The sequence below is a fragment of the Leptopilina heterotoma genome, unplaced genomic scaffold (genome assembly GCF_015476425.1).
Source record: "Leptopilina heterotoma isolate Lh14 unplaced genomic scaffold, ASM1547642v1 Lhet_270, whole genome shotgun sequence".
NCBI classification, from domain to species: domain Eukaryota; kingdom Metazoa; phylum Arthropoda; class Insecta; order Hymenoptera; family Figitidae; genus Leptopilina; species Leptopilina heterotoma.
Window position 1 is genome coordinate 393,994 of NW_025110979.1, and position 18,769 is coordinate 412,762.

An 18,769-nucleotide genomic window follows, 5' to 3' on the forward strand; every position below is an offset into this window, starting at 1 on the left:
TATTTATGAGTATATTAATTAAATATTGTCAAGTATATCTACTAATGTTGCCAAGAATATTGACGAGTACATTAGTTAAATATTGCCGAGTATATTATTTAAATATTGCCGAGTATATTAGTTAAATGTTGCCGAATATATATTAGTTCAATATTTCCGTTTATATTAACTAAATATTGCCAAGTATATTAGCTTAATTTTGTAAAGTATATTAACTAACATTGCTGGGTATATTGCTGAGTGTATTAGTCAAATATTTCGGAGTATATTAACCAATGTTTCCAGGTTTATTGTCAAGTATATTAACTAATATTACCTAGTATATTAACTTAATATTGCCAAGTATATTATGTAATATTGTCAGGTATATTAGTTAAATATTGCCGAGTATATTATCTAAATATTTCTTTGTATATTAACTAACATTGCCAAGTATATTGTCGAGTATATTAAGTAATTTTGCCAGTCATATTACCGAGTGTATTAGTTAAATATTGCGCTAGTATATTAGTTAAATATTTCCAATTATTTTAATTAAATATTGTCAAGTATATTGAGTAATATGACCTTGTAAATTGATAATTATATTAACTAATATTGCCAGGTATATTGCCAAGAATATAAATTAAATATTGTCAAGTATATATTAACAAATATTGCCTGGAATATTGATGAGTATATTAATTAGCTAAATATTGCCAAGTATATTAACTTATGTTGTCAGGTGTAATGCCGAGTATATTAATTAAATATAACTAATCTTGAGAGGTGTATTGCCAAGTATATTAATTAATATGGCCAGGTATATTAACTAATATTGATAGATATATTGCCGAGTGAATTATTTAAATATTGATGAGTATATTATCTAAATATTGCCAAGTATATTTTCGAGTATATTAACTAATAGTTCCGGGTAATGTGGTGAGTGAAAAATTGACAAGTATATTAATTAATATTGCCAGGAATATTGCCAAGTATATTGACAAATATTGCAAAGTATATTACCGAGTATATTAATTAAATATTGACAAGAACATTATCTATAATTGACTGGTATATTGCCATGTATATTGACTAACATTGCCAAGTATATTGCCGAATATATTAATTAAAGATTGCCAGGTAAATTGATAAGTATTTTAACTAACATTGACAGGTGTATTGCTGAGTCTATTAACAAAATACAGCCAAGTACATTAAGTAATATTTCCGAGTGTAGTAAATATTATTTCCATCTTTTTTTTAACTGATATACATGGCAGTAAACTCACGTTTCTATTGGTAGACACGCAAGTACAAATATCAAACGATATCATCAGTTGTTTTTCACCACAAATTCAGTGGCCAGACACTTGCCTATCAGTCGCCTTATCCAACAAATCTATCAGTTATTTTCTTTTTCAGAGAATTACAAAAAAAAAATAATAAAATCTCTAATAGGACACACCGTGGGGATTACATGAATAAACCCAGTATTAATAAAAACGAGAAGGAAGATGTTATAGCGTAGGTAGAGAATTAAAACAATGGCATTTGAATCGTTCGCTTAAACGGGCCGTTATCTTTCTGCCTAATCAGCATTGTCTTTCTCGGCGCATACATCCAAAGGCGTCTCATTTCTCTAATCCAGTCGTCCCAATGGAAGACAATTTAGTTCAATCAACATTTCTAGGCGAATCTTCGTCACCTAATTAAACCTCTGTCCTTACTTGGACATAAACTCGGGTTATCTCGGCCCTCGTATCTTCTCTGACTTAATCCAACTGTTTCCTAAAGTATTTTCAACATTGTTCATATATATATACATGTATATGAAACACAGCTAGAACTCTCATTTCCTGTCTGCGGGGGTCCCGCAGGGGATACATAATTAGCTGGTTCGCTTGTTCTAACGGCGTGTGCGGGTCGAGGGGGGGGGAGGAAGGCACAAGAAATCAGGGTGGAGTTTTGCTCGCAGTTTGCTCCTGGGTAACTTGGATGTTTATTGATTCGTTGGAATTATCGCAAGGAGAGAAAGTATATATCACAAGGTGTAGGGGGATTTGTCCCTTATTTCCGTAATTTAATTCTTGATTTTCAACTTATTGAAACTGTGAACTTATTGAATTATGGTTTAGGTTATTGACATTCTATTTTTCCAAAAACAAAAAATAAGTTTTGGAAGAATAATTGTTTTTTGTAATACATATTTCAGTGTGTCATGTGATTTTCTTTGACATTTCGACCCCTTTTTGGGAGAAGAAGAAGAAGAAGAAGAAGGGGGATTTGAGATATGGAAGGAGTGATTCAAAAGAACAGTCGCGAAATTAATCTCAATCGTCGTTCATCTTGGGATCATTTATCATGGACTCGTTATGGAAGGACCGACTCTTGTTGATTTGATATATAAAGTTTTAGTAACGGTAGTCTGTGTACGATTGTGTTTGGACTGCCTGCTGTAGTATATTAGTCAATAAAGTACATAAAGGAGGTGGAAAGGAGAGAAACAGGCCGAGACATCTCGAGGGAAGTCGACACAATTTCAAGGCACAAGTAATACCACACCGATGCGCGGTGCGGTTTACCATCTTTGCCAGCAGGTGGGCTTCCTTACATTCTACAATTACCAGTTTATAACTACCTGGTATGAGCTAATCTCCTTTAAACTTGCCGATTGTCCTGTCACCACTAATGTCAACTGCCTCTCGTCGAGTCTTATCCCTCGCAACATACGAATATTGAGGATATTTCTCGGCTGTCTTGAGATGTCCATTCGATTTCGTCGGTTAGGATAACCTTGGGCTGACCTCGGATGTTCATTTTCTTTTTTTGGTTAGGATATCTCTGGACTATCCATTGCCATCTCTAGGATAGCTTAGGGACATCCAAAGACATCCCAGGGGTATAATGGACAACTTAGATAAATGGACCTCAGAGAATTTAGGAAAAATTAAGAAAAGCAAAATTGGTCAGATAAATTTGGGAAAGGTCAGAGATTTTTATTAAAAGTACTGAAAAAAATTCAATTTTTAGAATTCATAAAAAAATTCTAAATTTTGGTGTATTAAATAATACAACCCAGAGGTGGAAAAGTTAACGTTAGTCAACGTTAGCTAATGCTACTAAAGTTAGACTAACGTTATAATCTGACATTAGTAACCAAAAAATGTCGTTAAATTAACGTTAGCCTGACGTTAGCCTAACATTAGCCTAACGTTACTCTAACGTTAGTAGCATTAGCGAACGTTAACTCTTCCACCTGAGAATGTAATTTTAACGTATTAAATAATATAAATAAATGTAATAGAACTTTTTTTGAGTATAGGTATCTTAATCATTTTCAGAGCGAATCAAAATATTCTTTAGGGTGACTTTCCCCTTTTTTTCTACTGTCCCCTGCGAAATTTCCCTTTCTCCTGTTTTTTTTTAATTTCTCTCGAGCAATTAATCAAAATGATGTTTTGCAGTATATTGACAATGATGAAGGGTGATATTTATATATATAAGAGAAAAAGGAGATTGGAATGAGAAATTGGAAATTAATTCCCTAAGTCGAAACGTCTTATTCGATTCGCCTTAGAGATGTTCGAGGAATGCCGGGCATTCGCTGATTGAATCCTCACTGCCCTTCGATACGCCGCACGCGTCTGTTTGATAAATGTGTCGGACTCGCGATATGTCCGATGATATTTTGTGTGAGAATCTCGCGGGAATCGCTTGCAATCTCTTCGCCTGTAATTCAATTTCTTCGATCATCATTCATAAAAAAATATTTTTCTTCAATATTACTTTGAATATTATTGCAAATTCTTCTTTAATTGTATCTTCAAAAAATTCTTATCACAAAATTCAATTATGTTTAAAATTTACAAAAAAAAAAAATCTCGACAAAATCCCAATTATTATCTTTATAAATAAAAAAATTTTTCTTTAAAATTCAATTATTTTTAAAAATTTTAATAAAATTTTTGTCAAAATTTCAATTATTTTCAAAATCTTCCTCATTTCAATGATTTTCAATATATACTATTTTAATAAAATTCTTTAAAAGAATTCAATTATTTAAAAACAATTTTAATAAAATTGTCCGCAAACATTTAATTATTTTCATAATTATTAAAAATTTCACAGTAATTCAAATGTTCAACAAAGTTTCTATAAATTTCTTTGCAATAATTCAATTATTTGTAAAATTATAAGATTCTTTTTAGAAATTCAATTATTTTCATAAATAATAACATTATTTTTAGGAATTCAATTATTTTTAAACTTTTGAATAAAATTCGTTAAAAAATTCAATTATTTTTTTAAATAATAAAACTCATCGCAGGATTTCAATTATTTCTAATGCAATTTAAAATAAACTACTGAAAAAATGCAATTATTCTTCAAAATTTCATTAAAATTCGTTTAAAAAAATTCTAAAATACTAAAAAAATTGACTTCTGAAGAAGTTACGAATTATTGTAGAAATTCAATTATTTTCAAAAGTAATAAAATTCTTATTACAAAATTCAATTATATTCAAAATTGACAAGATAATTTTGACCAAATTCCCAATAATTATCTTTATAAATAAAAAAAATTCTTCTTCAAATTTCAATTATTTTTATAAATTTTAATAAAATTCTTGTTAAAATTTCAATTATTTTCAAAAATATCCATCATTTCAATAATAATAATAATAATAATAATATTATTATCATATTATTATAATATTATTATTATTTAAAAACAATTTTAATAAAATTGTACGCAAACATTTCATTATTTTCATAAATAAAAAAAATTTCACATGAATTCAAATATTTACCAATTTTTTATAAATTTCTTCTCCAAAATTAAATTATTTTCAGGAATAATAAAACTCATCGCAGAATTTCAATTATTTTTAATACAATATTGTAAATAAATTCCTCAAAAAATGCAAATATTTTATGAAATTTTATTAAAATTCGTCAAACGAATTCAATTATTTTAAAATTTGTTAATAAAATTCTTTACAAGAATTAAGTTTCAAAAAACATTCAATTTTTTAATAAATAATTTACTTTTGTATTTTAATAATTGAATTCTTGTAAAATTTTCTAATAAAAATTGATTTGAAAATGAATTTTAGTTTAAATTTTAGATAATAGAATATGAAAATAATTTTTAGGAAGTTACAGTAATTCTTATAATATAAAATAATGATTTTAAAACTAGGTTAATTATTATAAAACATGAAGTCAACGATCACTCCGAGTCGAAGACTCGGAGTAATCGTTATCTTCATGTTTTATATCAATATTTTTAAAGTTGATTAATTTCAAAAAGGTTTGAATTTGAATGTTTCGAAGAATTTTAATTCCTACGAAAAACGAATAATGATTAAATATTTAAAATATTTAAAAAAGAAATTATTGTTTTCGAATAATTTTACAATTAAAGATATTCGTAAATAAATTTATCAGAACTTTTCTTGCAATAAAATTTTCTCCTTTTATTTTCTAAAAAATTTAAAAATTTTCAGCTTCACTTTGAATTAAATTTTCTAATTTAGAAATATAATTTATTTATCAACATTTTTTCCTTTATTTTTAAAAAAACTTTGAATTTTATTAAAACAATTGAAATAAAGAAATAGAATATTGATGCTAATTATTTTTTTATGAAAATTGAGAATTTTCTACAAAAATAATAAGAAACTGAAATATATTTTTTCCCAAAAACTTATTTTCCCAAAATTTGTGCAAGTGTTTTTCAATATTATTTTCGTAAATTATAAAATCCTGCTTGGGAATTTAATTATTTTCATAAATATTCAATAATTGATTTAATTTTGTATTTAAATAATTGAATTCTAGTACAATTCTCTAATAAAAATTGATTTAATAAAAATGAATTTTAGATAAAATTTTTGATAATAATTGAATATTAGAAGCTTTATAGAATGAATTTTTAGAAATAATTGAATTTTGAAAATATTAATTTTAATTAACAATTCTGTATAACTTATTTATTTTTTTTTTTTGACAAAATTGTATGGAAATTTTTTTTTGAAATTATTTCTAGTTTTTATTTTCTAATATATTTAATTGAAGAATTTCCGAATAATCGAAATTACGTAAAATTAAAATGTGTAAAAATAGATTTGAAAATTCTTAAAGAACTTTTTGTATATTAATATACTATATGTAAATAATTATTTATAATTTATAACAGAATATATTCTTTAAATTGTTGTTCTCAGATGTCTGAGAATTAATTCAAAAAGAAAAGAAAAGAAAAAAAAAGTTTGAAGATTTCAAACAGCGTCGTGTCTCTTCTCATCTTTTGGCTCTTCACTTCTCTCTCGACAATGAACTCATCTGGATTAAAAGATCCGTGCGGTTCTCTTCTTTCCGTGGTAACCGGATAGTCGACTGCTCGTCCCCGAACGCCTCCTAATTATTCGCATAACGCCGACTAGCACTTGGCAAACGGGCGCGCGGAACTCTTGTTCATCGGGCAAAGGAGAAGAGAGAAATGAGAGAGAGAGAAGGAGAGAGATCCTAAAGGATCGAGTCCTCTCGGCAACTCGTTATACGCGAGAAGCAACCCCTTTTGCCTCGAATGTCAGCAACTAGAAGGAACCGTAGAGTACTGAGAAGAAGGAGGAGGGGGTGGCAGAATTTTCAGTCAAAGTGCTGCTTCAAGTAGTCGTCGTTCTTCATATCACATTACAGAAACCCCTTGTCCTTATGGACGTTCGTTATTACGAATTTATATGTTCACATTTTCATATAATACTTTAAAAATGAAAACAGTATCACTCTATTCTTCAAAGTCTAAGCATCAATCTCTCAAAAGTAAAATGCCATCATTTTTCGTCACAATTATTCTGTTTGTCAAAAATGAAGCAGAATCAGATTTTGGTACAAAGACTGCAAAAATAGTTCAAAAAGTTACAAAATAAAAACGTAAAAAAGTAGAATTTAGATAAATAATAAAAATATAATAGAATAATGAAAAGGAAAAAAATAAAAACGTAAACAAGAATAAAATAAAATAGAAATGAAAAGGTAAAAAAAAAATAAAGTATCAGATAAATAATAAATATAATATAAAAAGTACAAAATAAAAATTCTGTACGGAATAAAAAAAAGATGTTTAAACGTTTTATAATTATCAAACAATGGAAATAGAATTCTTTTATATAATGGAAAATTAAGTTTTATGTGGTTGACGATATTTACCAAAAAGTTACAATGTATGCATAACACTCGTCAGTGGTAGGGAAAGGATTTTTTTTTTCAATGTCCGATATGTGCTTGCGCATACTTTATAGACATGAATGTATATAGACATGTGTATATATCTATATGTATATACGTGTATCAGCGCACGTGTTTCAAGGTACACATCGTTTATTGGAAAAGCTGCTGGTGTGGTCGACAATCGGTGGCATACCTTTACTGTACGAAAAGCCTTTGTTCCCAAGCAAAATTACAATTGTTGTCGTCATTATCAATATTCGCTATGCGGACGATGCTTTTGATTTTCGTCAGATTTCATCCATTGTATACGATGATCGTTGGGGACCGTAAAAGTTTCGAGAATTATAATATACATTTCAATTTCAAAGAGGAAATTTTTCACATTCTTCAGTATAGTGAAATATTATTATGTATTTTTGATATTATTTCTAAATACTGAATTGAACAAAACAAGTTAAAATATTTGCATTATTTGTTAAGTAATATTGTGCATTTTTTTATTTTGCTAATTTTTATATTTTTATTAATGTGTAATATTTTTGAGTTAATGTTGAAAAAATTGAGGTGTGTATTAATTAAATATTGCCAGGTATATTGCCGAGTATATTAACTAATATTGACAGGTATATTGCCAAGTATATTAACTAATATTGCCAAGTAAATTTCCAAGCATATTGCCAAGCACATTAATTAAATATTGACAGGTATATTGTCAAGTTTATTGCCAAGTATATTAACTAATATTGCCAAGTATATTGCCGAGTGTATTAATTAAATATTGCCAGACATATTGCTGAATATATTAGTTAATATATTGTCGAATATATTAATTAGATACTGACAGGCATATTGCCAAGTATATTAACTAGTACTGCCAAGTATATTGCCGAGTATATTAAGAAATATTGTCAAGTATATTGCCGAGTATATTAACTAAATATTGTCAGGTATATTGCCAAGCATATTAACTAATATTGCCAAGTATATTGCCAAGTATATTAACTAATATTGATGAGTATATTCTCAAGTATATTGCCAAGCATATTGCCAAGTATATTAACTAATATTGCCAAGTATATTGCCGAGTATATTAATTAAATATTCACAGGTATATTGCCAAGTATATTAACTAATATTGGTAAGTATATTGCCAAGCATATTGTCAAGAATATTAATTAAATATTCATAGGTATATTGCCAAGCATATTAACTAATATTGCCAAGTATATTGCCGAGTATATTAATTAAATATTCACAGGTATATTGCCAAGTATATTAACTAATATTGGTAAGTATATTGTCAAGCATATTGTCAAGAATATTAATTAAATATTCATAGGTATATTGCCAAGTATATTAACTAATATTGATGAGTATATTCTCAAGTATATTGCCAAGCATATTGCCAAGTATATTAACAAATATTGCCAAGTATATTAACTAAATATTGCCAAGTATATTGCCAAGCATATTAACTAATATTGCCAAGTATATTGCCAAGTATATTAACTAATATTGCCAAGTATATTGCCGAGTGTATTAATTAAATATTGCTAGACATATTGCTGAAAATATTAGTTAAAATATTGCCAAGTATATTAACTAAAAATTGGCAGGTATATTGTCGAGTATATGAACTAAATATTGAAAGGTATTTTAACTAAATATTATCAGGTATATTGCCAAAAAATATTTTTTTTAATATTGCTACAAGTAAATATTATTTATTTCATTACTAATTAACGATATTAAATCACAAAAATAACGATTTTTATTTTTTAACGAAGAATCTTATCGTAAAATAATTATAAATACTTTTTTCACTTATAACGTTGCGAATTCAAGAGCGTTGTTCGAATAAAAGAACGTTGCGAATGTTCCTGAATTGTGTATAAAAGAAAGAGGCAAAATAAACGTAATTGCGAGGAGAATAAAGTGTTATTTTCCTTAAATGCGTTGCATGTATAGACTATAGAGGAGTCTGATCTTTGGCAGAAGGTCACCATGTAGAAGGAAGAGAAAACGAAGGCGAAAATCTTGGACAATCGAAACCCTTTTTCGAAGTAACTCCGCCTTTTAATGAACTCCCGCATGGTTCGAATGCTTATTTCTTTTAGTGAGTGGGTGCACCCTGCAGGGCTCGCTATTAGCGTGGAATCAAAATTTAAACAACATAAGTGGGAAAGAAAAAAAAATTCTTTTTTCATAAATTATTGTCTCCCATAAAATATATTCAATGAATCATACACGTAAAAGTAATATAACCTCATACGTAATCTAAAAATCCTAAGTCTCGAAATATGTGTTACTTGAAAGATATGCTTTCAATGAAATGTTTAAAAAAGTCATTCTCAAGCGCAAGGGGAAAAGAAATAAAATAATTCGAAATAGCGATATGTTTTGGGATAATGGTCCGTGACACTTGCGGTGCCCATTTTCCCGGAGGTTGAATGAGGAAATGAGGGAAGTATAGAAGAAGTGGAAGCTTCCATTCTCTTTAACGCGACCGTAACTTATCGCTCGTAGACACTGTATTTCTCTCTGGCTCTTTGAAAGCATTCTCTCATTAAAAAATTAAAGCGCCAAAAGGGAAAAGAGAAAGAGAGTGGGAGGCAAGGGTGGGTGGCCCAGGGATAAGTAGGGGAACACGGTGCGACGCAGAATGGTTACGAGAAGTGAGAGAGGAGAGAATGAGAGGCCATGGTAAGTGCTCTGCGGCTCCCAGATGCGCTCAATATTATGTTTAATGATATTAACTTCTTACTTAATGGTCCGCGGTTCGATTCGAGGTGCGAAGGCTACAGAAAAAAAACCACCACTACCAGAAAAAAAGAAAAAAGAAAAGTATACCCTTGAGAATAATCTGTGAAGAAAAAATGGCAAGCCGGAGAAATGAAAATCTAATCATCGCCATCTTTTGACATTCTGTTTTTTAATTTATTCATTTTTAGGATAATTCTCGTTGCCAAGAGCGATGACCTCGAAAACTAAGAAGAGTGGAGGGGGGTAAAATTATTTCTTCAGATTTTTGCCTTGGGGCGTTTTAAAGGGGACCTCTCTCTCTCTCTCTCTCTCTCACTCTCTCTCTCTCCACAGAATTCACCTTCTCCCACGAGTTTGCGTACAACCACAACATTTCCGAGACAAAAATCTTAACGATTCTGGCTTAAAAGTTTGTCGATGTTGAAAAACTTCCCTTCTTTTATGAAATAGAGACTCAGATATGGGATTAAAAGTTTCTTCTAACTCGTTATGTTCTTGCTTTTTTATTTAATCTTTAAAAGAATACCGGCACGTTTTTCGCATCTTAGGAAATGTATTCCTTCGTCAGGGGTGACATTAGTTTTGGAGTATTATCTCATTGCATCAGAACAAATTCTCTTTGGTTTGGTTTTCTTTTTTTAAAAAAAAGGTAACGCCTTCGAGAATGAAGAAAAAAAAGGGTTGCTACGAAAATTTTTATTTGTTTTTAAATAAAATCTTCCTCTGGGTGTTGGATTTTAATTTAAGACTTTCTTTCTGTCTAAAAAATAAAAATAGAAAATTCTTTTCAGTTTGTGTTAGAAATGATAATTATAGATGTGCGAAGGGGGCGGGGGATGATTACAAATTTTAATTTCTACCTCTTGTATATTAAAGATTTTGACGTACTTAAAGCTTGAGAGTATAAATGAAAATGATTAGAATATCAGAGGGCGAGTCTAGCTAAGTTCCTTGAAGTTTGGTTCCAATCGAGACAGTATCGTGCGTCAGATTGTCGCGACAACTTAATTTTCAAGCGATAATTAAATTTTAATTGGTAATACGAGTCGATTAAGGTCACCGATGAATATCTTGGTTCGTCCCTAACGTTTCTCTTTGCCAACGTTTCTGCTCTCTGCAACCCTCAATTCTCTCTCTCTCTCTCTCGCATACATTCTCCAACACACACACATATATATACACCAAGAAGGAAATTTTACTCTTCAGGTCCGTCGTCTTCTCGAATCGGAACGCGCGTAGACGTCGCGGCGCTGCAATAACCGGCAACGAACCGGAGGTTATTAAATTTGTAATTAGTTGAATATTACGCCGAGCGTCGCGGCGCTCGCGCTAACCACGTTTCTCCAATGTGAACATGCGTATCCATTTATGTACCTATGAGCCCCACCGAGAGTCAGTATCATGTAAAGATAAGAGAGCCAAGACTACATGGTGTTAATACGTTACGGGTTTTCATTACGTTCTACGCCCTTTCTACTACGCTTCAGTCTTGTTTCTACAGGCGAATAATTAGAGACTCAAGATACGTACTCTCAAAGTCTCGATAGTAACGCATACGTATATACATTTACTCATTTACACATATGGCAATTGCTTTAAGAGTCTGTATATCGAAGTCGAGAAACTAATGAGATCTTTGCCTGGGATAAACTTACGGCAACTTTTTTAATTTATAAAATAACTGCATTCATATTATATTATACACAGTTTCAATATTATTTCCTTTTTTTTTATATTTATGTATTTTCATTTATCATTTTATTAATAGATTTCTAAATTAATAGACTAGTAATGAAATGGATTGAAAATTGACAAGTATTTTAACTAAATATTGCCAAGTATATTAATTAAATATTGCTAAGTATATTAACTAAATATGGCCCAGTATTTTTGTAAATATTGCCTAATATATTATCTAAATATTGCCCAGTATTTTTCTAAATGATACCAAGTATATAATTTAAATATTACCAAGCATATTAACTAAATATTGACAAATATATTATCTAAATCTTGCCAATTATATTAATTCAATATTGACAACTATATTAAGTAATTATGCCCCGTATTTTTGTAAATATTGCCAAGTATATTGCCAAGTATATTAACTAATTATGCCCAGTATTTTTCTAAATATTGCCCAATATATAATCTAAATATTGACAAGTATATTATCTAAATATTGCCAAGTATATTGCCAAGTATATTAACTAAATATTGCCAAGTATATTAACTAAATATTGCCAAGTATATTATTTAAATATTGCCAAGTATATTAACTAAATATTGCCAAGTATATTATCTATGTATTGCCAAGTATATTGCCAAGTATATTAACTAAATATTGCCAAGTATATTAACTAAATATTGTCAGGTACATTGTCGAGTATATTAACTTAATTTTGTCAGATATATTGCCGAGTATATTAACTAAATATTGTCAGGTATATTGCCGAGTATATTATCTAAATATTGTCAGGTATATTGCCGAGTATATTAAATAGAAAAAACACTGACAATATTCAGGTAATAGGCTTGGCAATACAGCTGGCAATCGTCCGATAATAAACTGAGTAATACACCTGGCAATATTTCGATAATACACTTGACAATATTCATGGCAATATGTAGATAATATACTGGGCAATATTTAGTTAATATACTTGGCAATATTTAGATAATATATTCTACAATATTTAGTAAATATACTTGGCAATATTTAATTAATGTACTTGGCAATATACTTGATAATATTTAAATAATATGCTTGGCAATATTAAAAATAATACTGGGTAATATTTAGATAATATATTGGGCAATATTTACTTATTATACTTTAAAATATTTAATTAACATACTTGACAATATTTAGAAAAATACTGGACAATTCTTAGTTAATACACTTGGTAATATGTTATTAATATGCTTGGCAATATTTAATTAATATACTTGTCAATATACTTGGCAATATTTAATAATATGCTTGGCAATATTTAATTAATATACTTGTCAATATACTTGGCAATATTTAATAATATGCTTGGCAATATACTTGGCAATATTAAGAAAAATACTGGGCAATATTTAGTTAATATACGTGGCAATATACTTGGCAATATTTAGATAATATATTGGGAAATATTTAGATAATATACTTGGCAGTATACTTAGAAATATTTAGAAAAATACTGGGCAATATTTATTTAATATACTTGACAATATTTAGATAATAAATATTGGTCAATATTTAGTTAATATGTTTGGAAATATTTAATTAAAGTACTTGGCAATATTAATTCAATATACTTGGCAATATTTAATTAATATACTTGGCAATATTAATTTACTATACTTGGTAATATTTAGTTGAAGAACTTGGCAATATTCATTTAATATACTTGGCAATATATAGTTAATATCCTTGGCAATATTTTGCCGTCTACTGCCAAGTATATTCTCCTAATATCGCCACTTGAATAAAAATATATTTTACAAATATCGAAACGCAGCTTTATATAATATTTCAATTTTTTATTTATTCTCCAATAAAGTTACGCAATTATTATTCGTTAAAGTAATTATTTATTTCCACGTATAATTATTAATTAAATACTCCCATTCCAATAATTTTTCTCCTTGCGTGTAATTTCAAATTCAAAAACAATTTCAATTTTTTTGCTTTCATCATTTTATATTCCTCCTTTCGTTATATTTGTTTGAATAGAAAATGAAAAAAATAACAATGTTTATCGAAAATGTTTTCGTATGCAAATGTCGTGTCATAAAATACCTTCCTGTATGATTAAGACTTTAAAAGCAATTAATTCTTTGACAATTAACATTTGCTATATCAATGAGACATAAAGTGTCATGCTTGGAAATTGTACATCTGATTTACTCACGACTTTCACGGTGGAATTTTTTTTTTTTCTCTTTTTCCGGGTTTTTTGTTTTTTTCATTATTATTATTATTATTATCATTTTCAAGCCTACAATGAAGTATTTTTTTCGTTGAATGCGATTCTCATGATATTTCAATCAACGCCTCTAAGAAGGGACAAAGAGACAATTGAGAAAGGCTGCACATATAATACAGCATGAGAGGAGAACGAATTCATCGTTGTTGGAGACCGTTACTTATCGTCCCACACACATTTCACGAATCTCAATTGATAGAATAATTATTTAATTAATAATTTTCGATGTTTATATCACGTTTCTTTATTTATCTGGTTTTTTCTCTTATTTTTGTTGCAGGCTGAAGGACGATCGAAGCGAAGGAGAAAGAGTATTAGCGTTAGATTGTAAACCACGAAATCCCAGTTCGCACAATGGTGAGTTTACTTTTTTCGCATAAATATTTCATAATAAATAATAATATTTTTCATATTTAATAATTTGATTTAATTTAATTAATTAATTAATTATTTAAAAAATGTATCGCATAAATATTAATTAATTTTTTTATTGAAAGGGGGAAAGTAGGGTAATAAACATTTTGAGATTACGTTTGTGTTATTTTTACCTTAATTAAATGTTTCCATTAATTAAAAGTTTGGTTTTTTGAAACTAAAATCCGTGTTTATTAATTATTTTCGATGTACTAAAGACTGGAAAATAAATCATTTATATTAAGACATGATTCCCTTTTTGTATTTTCATTCAAAAAATTACAAACATAACCTAAAATTAGTTGTGTCTTTTAGTACCTTTCTTAAAAGCTCGTCACAAACTTAATAATATTAATAATAATTAATAATAATAATTTAATTTGATATTTTTTCTACTTTTGAAAAATAAAATGGTTTTCTATTTTTATCATCGTCCATTAATAAATATGAGTGGAAAAAAGTGTTTTTGACAATGGAAATAATTGTAATTCGGTAACTGAAACGCAATAGATGTTGAGCTCCCCTTTTTGTTGGAATGAGGCAAACATACGGTCAGTTTGAATGCCACCACTGGTCAAACAAAATCCATCCATGTCAGGATTAAAATGCTAGGACATTAAATTCGCGAGGGAAAAGTGACGGTGAATTGGAAATAAGAGAGATCTGGAAAGTGGATGTAGTCAGTGTGTTCATTGTCTAAATAGGGATACTTTGAGGGGGTATAAATAAGATCCATCAACTTGTCAGCAGAAAACTCGTCTGCTTGTTGTGTTTCTAGATGGAATTCGAGATTTAGTTCATTTCCAAAAGAGAGACAGAGAGGAGGGAGGATTTGGCCACTAAAAAATCTTTTCTTATCCATCTTGGTGTCATAAAGAAAATTAAAATCGAATATGCAAATTTCATTTACATAAATTGAGAGGCTTTTTAATTACATAGTGAAAAAGTTTACTCTCTTGAATTTTTGTAATGTAATTTTTTTTTTTTTTTATAATTTAATTGATAATTTTTCTTTTCGAATGTTTTGAATTTTAAAATTAATGAAAATTCTAATTTATAATTGTTTTGAAGATTAAATAATAAAAATTTACTTATGAATAGAAAATGATAAATTAATTTTGCTAGTTTATTTTAACATTCTCAAACATGACAATTAATTATCAATTATTGCAGAAAAAATAATTTTTATTAGGTAATGCAAAATAAGATTAATATTATTTATTTAAAAATCTAGAAATTCCATAACACTTTTGTTCTAATTAGTTCAAATTCTTGATGATTTAGATTTAAAAATTTTTTGATAGTATCACTGTAAAAATTTTTGGAAATTTTTCTTACTAAACAGTTAGAAATAATTTGAAAAACGTTGAGAAAATGATTTTGAGCCACAAAGTTAGACATTTCTCCAGTTTTGCCAGAAAAAAATGTAGAAATTATTTTATTTTCCATAATTTTGGGTTAATAATGTGATTTTTTTAATTTTAGAAAACAACATTTTTTTTATAAATGTTATAATTTTGATTACTTTTGTAATTATGAATCTGAAATAATGAACTTGTTTCATAATTTTTTTTTTAAATTGGATTGAAAATAATTGAGTTCTCACAAAGAAATTTATCAACATTTTTAAAAATTAGAATTGAATTCTTTCGGAGAATTTTATCAAAATTATTGAATAAAATACCATTATTTCGATAAATTTTATTAAAATCTTATTAAAAATAATTAAATTCCAGCGAAGAACTTTATTGTTTACAAAAATAATTTAATTCTCGAGAAGCAAATTATTAATATTTTTAAAAGTAATTCAATTCTTGAAAGAATTTTATTATAATTTTTGAAAATAGTCGAATTGTTTTGAAGAATTTTATTAAAATTGGAATTAAAAATAATTGACTTGTTTCAAAAGATTTCATTGAATTTCTTTAAATTATTCAATTCTTTAAATTTCTTTAAATTTTTCAATTAAATTTGAGAAATTTTTAATCAAAATTATTGAATTGTTTTGACTTTTGAAGAATTTTATAAAATTTTTTGAAAGTAATTGAATTCTTGAGAAGAATTTTATTGAAATTTTTGAAAATATTTGAATTGTTTTAGAGAAATTTATTAAAATTGGAATTAAAAAATAACTAAATTGTTTCAAAAAATTAGAATAAAATTTTTTAAATAATTAAATTCTATTCAAAAATTTGAAATTCCAATAATTCTTTATTTTCAATTTTTCAATTTTTTTTCAATAATTGAATTGTTTCTAAAGATTTCATTAAAATTTTTTAAATAATTAAATTCTTTTGAGGAATTTGAAATTTGAAATTTAATTTTCAAATTTAATTCTTATAAAGAATTTTATCAAAATCTTTGGCAATAATTAAATTGTTCTGAAGAACTTTATTTAAATTCTATTAAAAATAATTGAATTATTTCAAAAAAATGTTTAAACAATTAAATTTTTTTCATAAATGTAATAAAATTATATTGAAAATAATTAAATTCTTATAAAGAATTTTACAAAATTTTTTTAAAATAATTGAAATTCTGTGTCAAGTTTGATTTTTAATGAACATAATTGAATTCTTGCGAAGAATTTTATTTAAGCTTTTGAAAATAATACAATTCATTGGCGAAAATTTTATCATAATTGAAAATAATGTAATGTCTGCGAAAAATTTAATTATTTATGATTAAAATTGAATTCTTGCGGAGAATTTTATTTAAATATTTGATAATAATTGAATGCTTTCAAAAAATTTTATTAAATTTTTTAAAAATTATAATTAATAATTAAAAATAATTGAATAATTATATGGAATAATTTTATTGCTTATAAATATAATTGAATTCATGCGAAGAATTTTATTTACATATTTGAAAATAATTGAATACCTTTAAGAAATTATATTAAAACTTTTAAAAATTATGAAAAATAAATAAATAATTGAAAATAATGACATTTCTGCAAAGAATTTAATTATTTATGAACAATTAAATAATTACGAAGAATTTTATTCAGATTTTTAAAAATAATTGAATTCCTAAAAAGAATTTTATTATTTACGAAAATAATTGAATTCCTGAATAGAATTTTATTATTTACGAAAATAATTGAATTCCTAAAAAGAATTTTATTATTTACAAAAATAATTGAATCCTTACGAAGAATTTTTTTTAAGCTTTTGAAAATAATTGATTTCATTCGAGAAAGTTTTACCATAATTTTTAAAAATTATAAATAATAATTAAAAATAATGAAATTTCTGCGAAGAATTTCATTATTTATGAATATAATTGAATTTTTGCCGAGAATTTTATTTAAATATTTGATAATAATTGAATGCTTTCAAAAAATGTCATCAATTTTTTTTTTTACTATTATAGATAATAATTGAAAATAATGGAATTTCTGCGAAGAATTTAATTATTTATGAATATAATTGAATTTTTGCGGAGAATTTTATTTAAATTTAAAAAAAAATTGAATTTTTGCTAATAATTTTATTACTTATGAATAATATAATTGAAGTCTTACAAAGAATTTTATATAAATATTTGAAAATAATTGAATTCATTCGAGAAAATTTCATCATAATTTTTAAAAATTATAAATAATAATTAATTATACCTACAAAATTAGTTGATTTTTGACCAAAAAAAAATTTTTTTTTTTTTGTTTTAGGTTCTTCGGTAGGTCACAGTCCAGTTTTGAACCTGTCGAAAACCGCATTAAGTGGAAGTGTGGGTGAGCATTCCGGAAGTGAAGCAGGAGCGTCACATCGGTCCCAAGATGACGAAGAGGAAGATGATAATTTGTCAGAGGACCTCGAGGAGGATAATCTTAAGGATGAAGGTAAGTTTTTCTTTTAATAATTTCATGTCTTAGTCAATTAAAATTTTTGTAAAAAATTATTTCAATTTTCTTTAATTTATATTAAATAAATCGAATTAATATTATTAATTAACATCGGCACGAATATTATTTAATTAAAATTGAATATTTATTATTACTTATATTTGTTTATTATTGCTTACTTAATTATTCCCCTTTTTAGGGGAAATTTCATGGCCAAGGGTCGACTTTGGTGTAACGGCCCCCACAGGGGCCGTTAGAAACTGTTTCTCTTACTGGTTTCTTAGTTTACAATTTTTATTTAATTTTCATTCAGTACCATCCGGATTATTATTAGTATTTTTATTTTTATTATTTTTATTATTATTATTATTATTATTATTATTATTATTATTATTTTTATTATTTTTATTATTTTTATTATTTTTATTATTATTTTTATTAAGTAACCGAATAGAATCGATAAAAAGGGAACAAAAAAATCGAGAGTTTATTTAATTCGCGCACAAGAAACAAACAGATCTGATGATTTACACGCTTGGCAGAAT

At 26.8% G+C, this 18,769-nt stretch overlaps 1 protein-coding gene across 3 annotated transcripts in view; it reads left to right on the forward strand.

Annotated features, from left to right (window-relative positions):
• The window catches only part of LOC122503861 (dachshund homolog 2-like), a 483,446-nt gene that overhangs the window by 262,706 nt on the left and 201,971 nt on the right, over nucleotides 1–18,769 (forward strand). For all 3 annotated transcript variants that reach the window (XM_043614607.1, XM_043614609.1, XM_043614608.1), the window contains exons 5-6: nucleotides 14,241–14,317; nucleotides 18,051–18,221. In XM_043614607.1, the coding sequence (XP_043470542.1) occupies nucleotides 14,241–14,317; nucleotides 18,051–18,221 (248 nt within the window). The remainder of the gene's footprint in view (nucleotides 1–14,240; nucleotides 14,318–18,050; nucleotides 18,222–18,769) is intronic.